This window comes from Atractosteus spatula, chromosome 13, assembly GCF_055471065.1.
Source record: "Atractosteus spatula isolate fAtrSpa1 chromosome 13, fAtrSpa1.hap1, whole genome shotgun sequence".
In the NCBI taxonomy this organism is placed as follows: domain Eukaryota; kingdom Metazoa; phylum Chordata; class Actinopteri; order Semionotiformes; family Lepisosteidae; genus Atractosteus; species Atractosteus spatula.
The window spans coordinates 18,978,766-18,995,419 of NC_142718.1; the positions used below are offsets into that span (position 1 = coordinate 18,978,766).

Sequence of the window (16,654 nt, forward strand, 5' to 3'; positions counted from 1 at the left end):
TACACTGTGAAAGCTGTAGCCTCAAGCTGGTCATCGCAGTAGTCAAGTCTTGGTGAGGTGAGGGAAAAAGTGATTTACTAGTTTCTCAACAGTGTACACAATGTAGAAATGCTCAAAAGTTGAAAGACAGGCATCTTGGTGAAGAAAAAGATGACCCACCGTTTTCATTTTAGCACAACTTTGGTTTGAATATGATTGATTACCGTGCTTATGGCACACACTTATGAAATACAGCTTTTAAAAAGTAAGAAAGTTCTGTTTCCATTAACGGGTTTAACATTTTCATCCTACGCTGGCTGCTTATTTAGATATTCTCCAGCAGATGGCACAATTGATGCTGCTTTTCACCCAAGTGCAAGAGCGTCTCGAGTTATATAAAAAAAAGACATAACCGTAGATGCCATCTTGTGGTGAAGCGTAGCAGTGTAAACAAAGTGTACCCCTCCATTTATTAACCACTTCATCCAGTACAGGGTCAAGGGAGATGCTGGATCATAACCCGGTAAGCAGCGTGCTCAAGGCAGGATGCACTCTATTGCTGAGCATACAGAGACACAAACACTCATAACTGGGCCAGTTTTCTTTTTACAAAATTAACAAATTAACCTACCAGCATGACTTTGGGAGGGAGCACCCAGCAGAAACCCATCTGAACATGGAGAGAACATGCAAACACCACCCAGATAGCACTCAAGGAATCGATCCCAGGGACCCAGCACTGCGAGGCAGTCATGCAGACCACTGGACCACCATGCTGCCTTAAGATGTTCCTTAAAACGACAATGTCTGAAATTCCAATGTTGATGCTGTAATTCACCAAAAAGGTACAGTCTACTCTTTTACTTGTAATCTGTACTACCCCTTAAAGGCAGTCTTTGTGTATTTACAGAAAAGTAAATACAAAGGGCAAGCATGAAGGCACAGTGATCAGCCTCACTGCCCTGCAGCACTGGGGCCCTGGGTTCAATTCCTGGGACGCTGTTTGTGTGGAGTTAGCATGTTCTCCTGGCATTCTCGTAGGTTTCTGCCAGGTTCTTCATTTCTGTTAAAATGTTACAACATAATAAACACCATTTTATGAATGCAACACTTGGACCGTTAATTCGTTAATTTGATTTTCACAGTTGATGGACCTAGTAAAATAACCTCAGCTTTGTCACTGCCTTTGCGATGCAGGTAAATATAAATAATTAAAGTTAATAGTTCCTAATTAAAAGCCTTGAGTTATTGCAGCCAAAAATCCAGCAAAGCAATAGCATCCTCTACTCTCGTAGTTGTGTGGTATGCATTGAGCCTAGAGTCCCTCCAAAAATAAACTGCATTTATGGAGCTCAGATAACCTCTATACCAATGAGTAGAGATGGTAGACAGTACAAGACAAACAAAAAAGTACAGCTCTTATAAAATGGATGATTTTTAGAAATATGCCTTTTGATGTAGAATGTCCTTGAACTAGACCTATTTTGAAAACAATCATGACTAATGGCATCATGTGGAGTAAAAAGATTGCGATGCATCAGAGAAGTTGTGGCCATTTGTAACATGCTAAGTGGAATAAAATCAGCTAGCAATCACTTCAGGCTTCTTACATTTCAACACTGTTTTGGATTACCGAAGATTTTACGACAGACAACAGAATAGGCAAAGATTCTTATTTCAATTTCTGTTCTGTTCCTCATGATCCATGGTCTGTATATATCTGTAATCCCAACTCTGGGGGGGGGGGGATGTTTACCGCTGTTTTATTTTGGAAAGTAATTTTATTGCATTTAGAGTACTTTATTAATTAACTGTTTTTTACTTCCCTTTGTTGTATTTTTTAGAACACATCTAGCAGTATAAATAATAGACTTTTTTCTATAGCATTGTCTTGTCAGTGCCTTGTCTGTATTCACACCGTAGACCGGGAGAATGATATCTGGCTCCTCTGTATACTGTATATGGCTGGAATGACAAATAAACTTGAACTTGTTAGTTGTGTGTGTGTGGCCACCATGATGCATAAAATTGAGACACCCTTCATACATGTTACAAAAACAGCATGTTTCCTTGACCTGCTAATAGTGACAGATACGTTTTTCATAGATATCTCTAAATCGTGAGACCAGGTGATGATGCACATACGGTAATACCAATCAAAATGAATTTACTGTAGTATAGCTGAAAGTAATTTTATTTTAGAGTAATTGGTAAATTTGCCCTTTAAGAGTATACAGAGCTTTTGTCAATATGATAAAGTTTAAAGGGAAGGCAGATTGGTTTTATTTGAGTGGGGGAGGTGTACATTCAGGTTTGTTGAACACTAGTGTACAGAGTCAACAGCTTGCTTTCTTTTATCTGTATGAAATATTTTTTATTTAGCTAGGCATGAACCTTGATATACTGTAGAGGCACACTCAAGCAGTGAATTATGCAGCATGTCTATATTAAGGCTTGAAACAAGTAAGAAAACGATGTAAATAATAGAAAAGATCAGAGACATAATTTAGATATTATTGCTTAGTTCTGTTATGTTTCTGCATATTGATAAAGAAATGATATACTATTTATAAGAACAAAGTCTTTCTTGTTCTGTGTTCTGTAAATGCAGCTATAGTATAGAAATCCATTAAAAATGCAGTTGGGGAGTTAAATGTCGTCTTTATTTAATCAGATACTTGACTTCAGTTTATATCTAGTTAAATCTCTGCTTGTCTGTTCCTTTGTGTCCCATGTAGCTCTATAGTTCCTAATGATCTTGTTGCTCACATATCTGTGCTTTAGACTACTGTGCTGTTTTTCAGTAGGTTCTGTTAACCCATAATTTAAAGAATATGGACATTCACATCAACATTTTTAGAATTAACATTGATCAGAAAGCTATTGGTTGCTATAGAGAAAATCATTCTACAACTGGCCTTTAGTTTAATTCAGTTGCCTAAAGGCTCGTGTAACATTTTGTTCTTTTCTTTTGGTGTGGTGTACAGTATAGTACATAACTAGTCTGCCATGATTAAACAAAAATAACTGTCCTGCTCTTTAAAGGGGAACTGCAATGCTATTTTTATATTTTGGAGTTGGAAAGAATCGGCATTAATGAGAGCTTTAAAAACACAATGAAAGTAAAATATACGCAGAAGTGTGTAAAACCACCAATTTACATCACAAAATAGATTCAATCTCCAGGTATGTCCAGTGTCATATTGTTCTCATTGTCTGTGATTTAGAACGAAGCAACAAAACGTCCGGTGACATGAAGCAGCCCTCTTACTTTGTAAAACAAGCAGGCTTGTGAATACAGCTCTTTTAATCCCATAGAAATACTGCTCTCATCTTTGAGACGGCTCTATGGACAAGTACCACTTGTTAATTCTGCACGCAGGTCACGGAAGGGCCGCTACACGTCACAATTCTCGCAGACTCTCATTCTCTCCTGTGACGAGACCAGCAGCAGCACGGCGACGGGACAACATGGCAAACATGGAGTACTTTCACAAAATTCACGATGTTGGGCTTAATTCGGAATCTGTAGAATTTTCCAATATCATCAATTTATTTTGTCATCACGGTCTGAGAAATTGGGACTGCAGTTCCCCTTTAAAGACCAAGCTCTGAAGCTTTAATTATACAGAATTAATATTTATATATTAATCCTCCTAACTCTGTCTCGACAGTGGAGACCTAAAGGAGTTGTAACAAGATTTTATAATTATTAAGAATAAGACGTAAAATATATTTGGATTATTCAATTACCATAATGATCCAAGAGTAAATTTCCTCTACCACTGAGTTCAGCTAGATTTTTCATGTGACTTTCTCTCTCTTTGGCTTGTGGTACATCTCTGAGTAGACTATGCATCTCAGGTGGCAATTTTAGAAAAGAGCAGTCACTGAGCCAAAATGGCTTTTGACAGCCTAATGATTGAGCACAGGTGTTGGCAGGGATAATCAGGGCCCTGTTGTTTTATACATTTGTGTGCAGATGTGTAGGCATCACTGGTCAAATTGTATGTTTCATTCAATCTCGAAGTGAAAGGAGGTTGACACAATCTCTGTGTGGTATAAACTTAAACATGACATCTTTCTGCAAATTATAATGCACAATTAGTATTTACAGGTTTGTAGATATTCAAAATAATAAAACTGTGAATAGGGCAACCCTGTCAGTTGGTACTTATTAACACCTCCTTTGGCCGAACCAAATGTTTCCTGTAGCCAGTTAAAGCTCTTTCTATTCTTGCCTTTTGAATTTTTCCCCACTCTTCCTTGGAGAACTCTTCTAGGTCAGAAATGTTCTTAGGTCTTCTTGTGTGCGCTACATGTTTGCGATGTCCCACAGACCTTCAGTAATATTCAAGTCTAGGGACTGTGAAGGCCATTCCAACACCTTAATCTTTTTGTCCTATAAGTACTTCATGGTTTATTTTGATGTATGTTTCTCATTGTTGTCTTAGTGAAATATGCAACCTTTTTTAGCTTCAATTTCTTCTAAGACTCTGGGCCAAGAGCTTCTAGGATTTGTTGATAAATAGAATCCATTTGTCCTTCCATCCACACAATATTTCCTGTGCCACTGGCTTCCACACAGCCCCAAAGCTGAATAGATCTACCCTCATGCTTAATGTTTGACGAGGTGTTTGTTTTCATTAAATGTTTTTTTCCAAACATATCTTATGGGGTTCAGTTTTTGTTTCAAAAAGTTTCCAGTTTATCAAGGTTTTGTTGTGCATACTTTAGACATTTTGTGTGATGAGGTCGTTGGAAAGGTTTTTCTTCTGACAATTCTCTTGTGCAGATCATTATTGTGTTAGCAACACTGTACTATGGACCTGTGGATAACTACTCCAGTGTCAGCTACACTTTTCTGCAGGTTCTTTGCAGTGATCTTTGGGTTCTGTTTTGTAGATCTGACCAGTTTTCAAGCAGTTCTATTGCAGATCTTTCTGGGTCTTTATCTTGCCTTAACTTCAACAGTTACCTTTATTTTCCATTTCTTCAATGATGTTTGTGACAGTTGAAATTGGAAGCTGGAAGCATTTAAAGACCTTTTATAGCACTTCCCTGCTTGGTAAAAGCGAACTTACTGTATTTTCATGTGCTATATAGACAATATGTTTGTTGAAATTCGGCAGAAAAAACAATCAACATCCGCGAGATTATATGGGTCAGGTATTTGTTCATACTTGGAATTGTCTTCCATCGGTTTAATTTAAGGCCTAACAATTCAATCAAGTTTTGAAAAAAAAAGTAATCAACCGAAAGGGTGCCCTAACCTTTACACATTCAACTTCTGCTTTTTTATTTTTTCAATTTATTAAAATCAGCAAGTAATTAGTAGTTTTGCATTACAATTTGCAGAAAGATGTTGAGTTTAACTTCATATCATGTAGAGGTTGTGTCAGCTTCTGTTCACTTAAAGATTTGTTGAAACACAATTTAAACTTTTGCACAACCTAAACTTTTGCACATAACTGTATAAACACATTACTTAAGCCAGGTAAACTGGTGGTTCACTCATTATTTCACATTCAGCTGTTCCTTATTATTCATTTTTTTCCTACTTGATAGAACAATGCATCTTAAAAAACATCAAATTGGTAACTAGAAACCCCTTTGGTTAGTTTAGAAAGGCTGGTTTCAATTAAACTAGAGAAGCACAGTGAGAAATTATTTTTATCATCCTTTTGGACACTCTCAGACTGTTCCAGCATACCTATATGGCATTAGTCATTTGCAGTATATGTAGTTCCTGCATTTTTGTCCAATAATGCAAAGCGATATTAATGTTTGATCTCAGCCCTCCAGTTTTATTTATTGGCATGGAACATTTACTATACAGGGAATTGCACTAGCCATCTTTCCTAGAAAATAAAATGGTAAATACTGTCAAGGGTTATATACTCTCTGGCAAAGTCACGATCTGCAGTCCATGCAGGTGTACTTGCATTGTATTGACTTACTAATGTGATAGTGCCAGTTTTTTTTCTGAAGTGACCAAGTTAAGTGAATGACAGTTTAATTGCTTATTATGAAGTACAAAAGTTATAGTCACAAAATGTAATGTTTAACAAAGCACACCTTTAGTTAAAATGCATAGTCCCTACATGTCAGCAATATTAATACTTTTCATAGTGGAATATTAATTCAAATTCAGAGTGGGTCAGTTTGTCACAGAAGTGTTTCCACAGACTCTGTTACAAAGTAATGTTTGTGACTGTCCTTGAAAATAAACATATTAAGTTACTGAAGGGGTATGTAATTTGGGTTAATTATTCTTTTACATGCATTTTTCCTGAACTGCATTCAATAGGCAAATATTTTGTGAATATTTAGAATAGAACAGAAGAAAAAGCAAAAATTTGTTAATTGTGTAAATCTAATTTAACACTCATCTGTAATTTAACATTGTATGAACTCCATTGCAAAATATCAGGACTCAGTTGGGATTGGATTATCTGGTTAGATGAGCATCAGCTATCTAGCGCCTCTCAAGACAATCTTTAATCCTGCACCTTTATAATTTGCCTTTTCCAAGTACTTTCATGCATCTCTGGAAAGAACTTTTTCAGCACTGTCTGTGATAGAAAGTAAGTTACCTTTTGTAACCCAGATTTACACTGTTGCTCTCCTTGTTATAAAAAGTGCCTGTGCTGTGTAGGCGAGAGCCACATTGATGAATTGATATTTCATATCATATTTGTAGAAATGGAAAGAAGAGGATATCAGTTATCCATTGAAAAACAAAACAAGATAAATGGACAAAATGGCTGTCGCTATTATGTTGTTATGTTCCTAAATTGAATGTGACCATATGAATTATCAATATTTTCATGGCATATAAGCCTTTTATGGAGACATGCCAATAAACGTGCTTAAAATAGAAGGACCTGACATTTTTGTTACCAGTTTCTTCACAGAATCCTTAGTTGCGTGAAAGACAAAAGCAGGGGTGTCATCTAGTATCCCTTCATTGTCAGAAAAAGGTAGAACATTCATATGTCACGCCATTGTACTGTTGTCATCCAGCACTCAAGGTGTTGCTCTCTTTGTTTTAATAATTGCCTCTGCCTTGTAGATGAGGTAGTTAGTGGACATATCGGGTTTTTTTCCTAGCACTCTGAGTGAATAGTGAATGTCAAGTTATAAATCATATTCTGGCATTGCACGTTGTATTAATCATGGGCTTCTCCTGAAAAAAAAATCCTTCTTTGTTCGTGACATTTTCAGGTGAAATAAAATACTGTTAGTTGGTTGTCTTAGACAATTGCTGTGATCATATTCTCATATTTAGAATATCAGGATATGTCTACAAGTTTATCTGAACATTATTATGTAAACAAACGTTTGCTCATTGAAATTAAAGTATGTTTCTCTAAAAAAAAATCTGAAAGGGGATGTTTAATGAACCAAGACGACGACAACATTTATAAAGACTGCACGGAATGGCTCTCAAAGAGCAGTGTTGAAATTCCTTGAGAGTGAAAATAATTTTATTCTTCTAAGAGTTGTAGCCTAAAAGTAATCTTTTGGAATCTTTTCGTTTGAAAAAATGGTGCCAGTGGCTCTGTGGCTAAGGATCTGCACCTGTGGCTGAAAGGTTGCCAGTTCCCGCAGCAGGCAGAGGAATCCTACTCCGTTGGGCCCCTGAGCAAGGCCCTTAACCCCAACTGCTCCAGGGGCGCCATATAAATGGCTGACCCTGTGCTCTGATCTCAAGCTTCTCTACCTGTCTGTGTGTCTCACGGAGAGGAAGTTGGGGTATGGGAAAAGACACATTCCTAATACAAGAAATTGTATATGGTCAATAAAGTGATCTTATCTTAACTTAACTGGAGTGGAAATTCTGTTCTAACCCGGGAAGTAGTACTTCATGAGGCTTTTGATGTTTATAATGCCCCATTAACTTTCTGCACACAGTTCTTTCCAGCCGGTTTCAAAATATCTATGGCAGAAGGCCTGAGGGGAAAGACAGAGGACCTGTACACTACTGAGGATTTAAAAGCACCAGTTAAGAAGTTTAGTCAGTTTAACCTGACACGCTTCTGAAGTTATGATGAAATTTGAAACTTCTATTGGGTTGTAATTGGATGTAAATGAAAACATTGAATGTTTATCAGTTATTTGACTAAATAACAATTTCCTTTAATCTGTGAATTTGCTCATTAAAGATGCAGCTTTGGTTTAAATGAATTGTATTTTTTGGCATCCATTGCATGAATTGTTTTCAACCAGCATTTTTCTTTGAGATTTTTTATTTATTTTATGTGAGTGCTTCTGTCCAATCTCAGTTTTGTGGAGTACCCCACATATATTGTACACAACAGAACAAAATACAGATAAAAGCACACCAAAGTAACCTACTGAAAGCCACTGGTTACTAAAGTATTAAAGCTCTGGAGATGTACATTTTCATCACCGTGAACCACTTTCTTTGTATTTTAAGTGCTCACTTAAGATAAAGTCTGGGTTCAAAATGGGGGTCCTGTGGTGGAAGGATGTGATGGTTTTGATGGTGAAGTAAAAGAAAAGTGACACTGAATGAAAGAGGGGAACTAGGCTAATCATGCTGAGTTTTTCCATTCAGCTTTGGTGTGATGCATGGTACAATTTGAAAACGCATACCAATGCCCAGGCTGTAGTGTAGTATGAATTAATAAACATTTTACTACAATTCCTTGAAATTACTTTAAGACTTAAAATGTGAATTATGAAATATTTTGTTTAAAGTATAACATTTTAGAGAACGTGACACTTACCACTCACAAATTCAGTAACATGTTCTTTTTATCGTAATCAAGTATACCAAATACCAGTTATACTATAAGTATCCAGTCTATAAATATATTATTTTCCTTTTAAAATGTACCTTCTCATGACTAGTTCAGCAGGCTCAACTTTATGTTGACACTAATATTAGTAAAGCAATTAAGTAATTAACTCCTGTACACTGTAATGAACACTGTACAGGCTTCATTATACTGAGAGAAATACTTTGTGTTTAATATCTTCTGTTCTCTTTCTTTCCAGAGCTAACACTCAACCCGCCAGAAGGAATAGTGGCAGGTAAATATGCTGGTCTTCACTTTGGAGCTACAAGAAAACACCTGTGGCTATCTGTTAGATTTGTATATATATTCTTTAATGTGCAGTTTCTCAGGTACTGTACTATACCTAACAGTGGAGGATATGAATAAGACATTTATTTATGGCTCTACTTTTTACAGCATTCAAGGATCAGTCATATTCTTGCACATTATGTGGGAATACGTAAGGGACTGAGATCTGTGAGAATGCAGTCTCATTCCTAACATATAACATATATTGAGGACAACTTGAGAATTTATCTTACACAGTAGTGTCATTTCATATAAAGTCTATCAGCAAAAGGCCGTATTTGACTTCTCCTTTGATTGTAATAAAAATCTCCATGCAGGCTTTCAGGGAAATGGTTACACTGTACTTTTTAGGACTGACTGACACCCTGAGGTACATCAGACTTTACTGTCACTGTATTTTACTCTGCATTTGGAAGGTTTTGGTGTTGTTTCACATAGGGCTGCATTGGTCTTGGCATTCTATTATTGTACGCCATATAACTTATCTTGCCCATCTTAAAATGTGTAACCTTAGAATATATTTTATCCTACACCATTATCTACATTCCTTAAACATTTAATCCTGTGTCCACCTATGGTTGATGCATAGCAGAGATTTAGGGGCTAATCATTGGAAGTGAAACCTAATACAATGAAAAATTTCTTCCTAATCTAATATACCCGCCTGTTAAATTGAAGCAGTGGAGAACTACGGAATCTAAGAAGTCCCGTTGTAACATTAAAAGCAGACAGAGGGTGTTCCCACATGGCTCACCCAAGGCACTTTTATGATCCAATGCATGAGCAACACATGTTAAGTCACTAGATGACTGCAGCTGGGATTCCCCAAGTGGTGGTGCACATTTGGCTGAGCACTGCTGAGGACAGGGTAGGAATGGTATGGTAATCAGGGCTCTCAGCTCTCTGCAAACAAAGAATCCAGCCCTTTTGTGGTCTAAAATAAACATCCTAAAAGCAACATGAAGTTTTGAAGCTGAATGGGAACTTGAAGACACCACAATGGAGAAAAAAAAGGTCTTGGATACAAAACTGGAATCATCACTGAAGAGCAGTGGGTTGTGGCAAAAGACTTAAGTTTCACAAAAGGTAAAGAAGGTTGAGGGAAAAATGAAAGTGAGGCTAAAAGAGGTGTTTCTAATGTACACCATTAAACCATGATGGTGTTTTTTGTATCAAGAAATAATGATCCAGCTGAATGATACATTTAATATGAATATAATGATTTCTACTGATATTTTTTAAAAACTGTCCCAGAGGTGTATTCGGAAGGTTCTGGAGCTAAACTGCTGTTGGCAGTCAACAGCTAGTACATAAGGGCCAAAGTCTTGAGAGAGAATGCAGATGACCAACACATCAAAAATCTTGACAGATTGGTTACAAAGGAAAATGTCTACTTAAGATGAACAACATTGCATGACAAATATGGGCATAACAGGAACATGACAGATATTTCCACCACTTCCACTGAAAGACTTTCTTTTCCAGTCTGGGGGTTTCCTTGCTTTCAAATGATAGTAATGACAGCTTTTGAGAAGCATCAGAATCCTCCATGTGGAAATGACAAAAAAAAAACATCTATGTGCTGAGAAATGACAAAAAAGGGTTCAATTTTTCTCATGAATGGATTGTCACTTGCGCTTAAACTGTTACACTGTAACCATATCTTCCAAGGAAAATGTGTGGAATTTTTTCTGAAGTTGTTTGTGATTACTTTCTTAAGGAATGACTTGGTATTAAACGCAGCGAAGTGGCACAGTGGTTAGCATTGCTGCCTTGCAGCACGGTCATGGGTTCTATTCTGGACCTCGGGTGCTGTCTGTGTAGAGTTTGTGTGTTCTCCCCTTTTCGTGTGGGTTTCCTCTGGGTGCCCTGGTTTCCTCCCAATGTCCAAAAACATACGGATGTATCTGCTTCTGGGAAAACTGACCCTCATGTGAGTGTGCGTGTCTGCCTGTGATGGCCTTGCGCCAGTTGATTGCCAGGATAGGCTCTGGCTGCCCCGCGACACTGAATTGGAAGAAAACGTTAGAAAATGAATGGATGACTCAATATTGAAAGAGGTAACCACCTTCAGTTCTTCACTGTGTTACACTGAGACGTATAGAAGAGGGAGCACGAAAGCAGAAGAGAAGCAAATACCAAAAATAAAATGACCTTAATACTGTTTGAAGGTTTCAATGTAAATCAATTCACTATCCCTTACTTTCGCATATTAACAGGTCCTGTTAATGAAGAGAATTTCTTTGAATGGGAAGCTCTTATTATGTAAGTATTGCCCTTTGGTTTCTGCATAATTTATTCAATGTGCCCTCTTTATTGATATTTCATTTGTTTCCTATGTGCTTTTGATAAGGCAATGTAATTATACATTTTTCAACATCCAGGATAAAAAACGTTTCAGCAAGACAGGTATTTCAAAGAAGCATCACAAAACACAGCAGTCAAATACATCTCATATATATATATACACATTTACCTTTGGTCTCTGCAGATTTTTCCACTTTGGAAAAAATATTATGTTTTGTTTCTTATGGTGTTGTAAACAAATGCACTTAGCAGTTTTGTAAACAAGAGTCATTTAAAATCCTCTGTTATGCCAGTGTCCTGGACAAGTTTTTTTCTGGCCTTTAATAATCATGGCCTCCTAATAATCCCCATTTATGAGCTGCCTTCATTACTCTGTTATTCTCCCCACTAATAGCTGATGTGTAGTTGGTGTACTGTGTGCACTTTGGCTGCTGTTGCATTATCCAGGTGGGTGCTACACATTGGAAATGATGGAGTGGATTGTCCAGAAAAGTGCTATATAAGTTGAAGGAATTATTATTATTCATTTGACAGCTGTGAGCAATAATTACGTAATCCAGACAAAATGAAGATTAAGGGTAAAGAATGTTCTGCCAAGATAAACCAACTATGCATTTACTTTACAGCTATGCAGCTGATTTCTCATGTTTACATTGTTTGGTTTTGTTCAAAGCCTTTAGTTATTTCACCTTGCTTCCATTAAATGTGTACCATAAATACACTCCTTGTTTTAAAATACTTTTTGCTGTCGCCCACTGGACCACATACTTCTTGAGAACACATTGAACTTTTGTAATATGCAAATAAACATCTTTCAGCCATTGTTCTATTCACTACTAATCCTTGTGAATGTATATATGCCCACATGGTATAAATGATACATTTTAGCTTCTTAAGGAGGTGTAGACATAGTTATTTGATTAAAAATTTAAGGAAATTTGTCCAAGAGCTACTTCACATGTAATATTTTCCCTTCTGTGTCAGCACTATATACACTATAAAGAGAGCAAACTGCTTTCTTTCTTTTCAAAATTCTTTCGTTACTGGCACATTGCATGCTTTAAAATGATACCTGATTGGTCTTTATGAATGCGTTTATTTTAATGTATGCATTTCCCTCTGTCATCTTAATCCACTCATGACCAGGAAAAAAGTTGTTTGCAGACATTGTACAAACATTATTTTCATCTCATTGACGTGTACTTTTGTTAAATGTTTAAAAATGATACTGCACTCAGCTGCTTGCAACTCAGCAAGGGTCTGTCCAGTTTCATCCTGTAATCCACATAAGGCTTTGGCTACTTCTAATAGTGAATAGACTGCCTGTCGATTTTAGAACACATTACTTTGGAGCTTGTGACCTGTACCACACAACACATACTTCTCAAAATATCTTAAAACATATTTGAAAATAATGCAATTTCATAGCCACTACTCATAAAATAAACAAAACTGTGTTCTATTTAACATCATTCTTTTACATTTTAAAGTTTTAGCATTTTTATGGGTATTAATGTGGAAACATTTTATAAGCTGTACTTGTAAAACCAGATCAAGTACCGCATGCCCAGTTATTAATGGTTTCCAGACATAATGCAGTTTCATTCCAGAGCTGTCTGTAATTGACTGCACTCTACTAGCCTGCAATTTGTATTTTTAAGCCTTTCCTTATCTGTCTGGAAAAGGTACCTGAGAAACAGTAAAATAATACGGGTAACGACAAAGGGCATGCCAACATTCCTGAAGAATTAATCTCTAAAATTTGCAGAGCATACAAAAAGTTTGAACTCTGTAAGTATTCATACTTATTCTGCTATTTAGTAGTAAACATTTTTATGTTCCACATAACGTTCAATTTAGATTGTATTAAACAGACAAAAATATGATTAAAGAAACTTTGTATAGAGGAGTCATGATTTTAAGTACTGAGGAACTGATAAATTATCCCACTGAATTAAATGTTTATAAATTAAAGTCTGATGTTAAGTAAATAGCTAAGGTGATGCTTTACAGGTGGGGATGACTTTTCAGTACTGTTACCTCATTACAAAGTTTGGTGTGATGTTAAATAGGTTCATTACCTTGTAGGGTGTGGTTGGTGTCCTTGATGTACAGGTATGAAGGAAGCCCTTCAACCAGTGGTCTGATAAGGCTGAGATGTGAGTTGTGGGACAGTTGCATGCTGAGACGATGGGGCGTCTGGGGGTGTTTGGTTTGTCGATTTTGGGGAGGAGGTAAAATGGATGAGGATGTTCAACAATGAGATGGTTCGCCTCCTGGGGGAGTTCCTTATTGCTGATCAGAAGAGAGATAGTGGATACCACTTCCTTTTGATAGTTAGTGTTAGGATCCTGTGGGAGAGGATGTTAGCCGGAAGTGTTGGTTAATTATCTGGAGGTTTCATTGATATATACAGTAGGTCTTTTTGCCACACCACGGTGGTGCCTCCTTTGTCCGCTGTTTTGATGACAGTATCGTCTCTATTGCAGAGATTGGAGTGCCTGAATTTCTCCTTGGGTGAGGTTAGACCTGTATTTCCTTGTTGTGGAAAGGAAGTTGGGAGCTTGATTGTTGCATTGATTAATGAAGTAATCTACTGATGGAAAAGGGTTGGAAGGAGGAGTCCAACAGCTCTGTTTAGGATTGATATTTTTAATGGGATTGATAACTGGGTTGTTGTCAGCTGCCAATCAGTGCTCCGAGTCGAATTCTGTGGTAAAAGCAGTTGAGGTCAACTTGGGTTGGGGGATGTCCAGTGTCTTGGGAACTGGTACAAGACTGAGGACTTTGCTGAGAAGAGATAGCTCATCCTGTGAAAGGGAAAGGTCTGAGGGAATAGTAACAACAAGATTAGGATTAGTGGGGGTGTTGATGGTTTTTTCTGTAAAAGATGATTGTTTTATGTTTTGAGTATATATATTAAGTTTTTCTTACCTACTTGAACTAGTTTAGCAAGATTTATTTTTTCTAAAGTTACATTGACAATCCCCTAGAATCCTGTTGTGTTACAGATTATTTTCTAGTTAAGGTCTAATCATTGTTAACATAATCTTACATGTAATAGATGGAAGATGTATTGATCTTCTTGGTTTGATTTTACTGGCCTTTTTGTGGGTGCTAAATAAGCAATTATCTAGTCAGTGGGTTTTTCCTGTCTCAGTTGACTTTTAGAAGAGTCTTGATAATAGTTAAAGAAGAATATCTCGTTTCCCCAAGTGTGAGTGCTGTTGCATATTTAGTAATTAGAAAATACATCACACATTTCTGGAGCATTTCATTATACATGTAACCCTTTCAGTTAAGTCAAGATACTGTTAACAAAACAAGGTACTGTTTTACAAAACGTTTATTTTTCTGTCCTGGGATCTCTGTTAATTTAATTGTTGGATTAGTTGAATCCAACAATTGTTAAAATAAAAGCCTAAAGATCTAAAAGTTAGAATAAAGGATCAAATGTCCATCTAAATGGCTATAGAAATGCAGAAAAAATTATCCAGTAAAAGGCTGATGTCAAGGTTTCAATGTGTAAACTTGTATTGGACAATGTACAAAAACAACAGATGCTGTGACTGAAAACAGCTGGTTAATGATGAGATACAGTTTTAAGTATAGATTGTTGCCAGTCAAAACAAGGAAGATAATTAATGGTTTCCTCTCCTGCTGAGCAGGTTTGGGACTCTTAAGGAAATTAGATGGCAGGAGTGATGAGTCAATTTTTCTTTTGAATGATTAATATGTATAACAGCATGATAAATCTGGAAGTGGAAAATAAACCACAGGATTTGCTTGTGAAATTTGAATGAAGTAGGACTGTGGACTGCATGGTGATTAGCACTTTCTGTCTTACAACTCTTGGATCTTGGGTAAAGTTTAAAGCAGGGGTACCTCCTGTGTGGAGATTACATGCTCTCCTGATATTAGTGCAAGTCTTTTTGGGGTACTCTAGTGTCCTTCCATGGAGCTCATGAATGGGATAATTGGTATGTGTGTGCCCTTTGATGGACTGGTTTCCCATCTGGAGTGTAGTCTTGCCTTTTGTCATATACTTCCAGTATAGGTTCCAGGTTGCTGTAATCCTTACAAGAAATGCATAGATCTTTGATAATGAATGCATTAATTGATGGATAGAATATTTTGTTGCATTGAGTCTTTTTTTAATCAGACTGACAAATGTAAGGATTCATTTCATTCAGCCTATTGTGCTAGGTTTACATGTACTCTATACAACATACTTAAATTTGTGCACTTGTACACTAAACATCTGGTATACAGATTCCAGTATAGTTTTTAAGTCTATATCTGTAATCTAAATCTCATTAGTTTCCTAGTTACCCATTAGTATTTAATTCAAACTCATTGAATTTTTAACATTTAACTTAAAAATATAATTTACTTTTATTTTCTCTTGCCTAGGGCTATAGGAGCCATATGATGTTTTAATTTGGTTATATTCCTTTAAAAACGATCCTGTAAATATGTTGATGTTCTACTATTTGAAAACCACGTTGTTTTATTTACATAAATTGTGTATGCCTTTAAGACGGCCAGTCGCCGATGTTCATTAATGTAAATTCTAGAAGTTTTCAGAGGACATTAGAGCGCAATGGTTTCTGGTGTGCTTGTGTAGGTGCGTGTTTAGTTTACTTGAGCTTTAAGGAATAGGTATGGTATTGTGGAAAACTTTTTGTTTTGTTTGTTGATGAAACCAAAGTGAATGTGATTAAAACATGTTTATTTTTTAAAAGTTTATTGTGGAGTCTACACAGGCATAGTCAGCCATCAGCTCGCCTTTCGTACGGTGGAATTCGGATACTACAAGGACAAAAAACAATCCAAAATGCAAGGAATTAATTAAGAATTAGAGTTTCTCCAAAGAGTATGTAAATATTTTAGGTATGTCATAAATTAACTGAATTCCTGAAGATACAAGGGCCACAATTATTCACACATTTGATTATACCTTTAATTTAATTTAAATAAAATGTAACAAAAACATTTACAAAAAATTCTCGTCTTTGAAAAGTGCAACAAAATATGCAGAAATATGTAGAGGCCTCCGCAGGTTTTGTGTAAATGGAGGCAGCACATAAAAGACATTCAGTGATAGCATGCGTTATTGTGGATAACGTTAGAGAACTCTCCGCAGACTGCAGACAAGCGGCCATTGACCACCACCATTAAAAGAATCAATACAAGCAATATTAGCATTGCATTTTGTACAATGAAGGCAGAGTTCATGTTGAGAATATACT

At 36.5% G+C, this 16,654-nt stretch overlaps 1 protein-coding gene across 1 annotated transcript in view; it reads left to right on the forward strand.

Moving 5' to 3' along the window:
• ube2g2 (ubiquitin-conjugating enzyme E2G 2 (UBC7 homolog, yeast)) overlaps positions 1-16,654 on the forward strand; it is a 37,688-nt gene that overhangs the window by 1,907 nt on the left and 19,127 nt on the right. The window contains exons 2-3 of the mRNA XM_088930725.1: positions 9,007-9,042; positions 11,315-11,360. Coding sequence (XP_088786851.1) covers positions 9,007-9,042; positions 11,315-11,360 — 82 coding nt within the window. The remainder of the gene's footprint in view (positions 1-9,006; positions 9,043-11,314; positions 11,361-16,654) is intronic.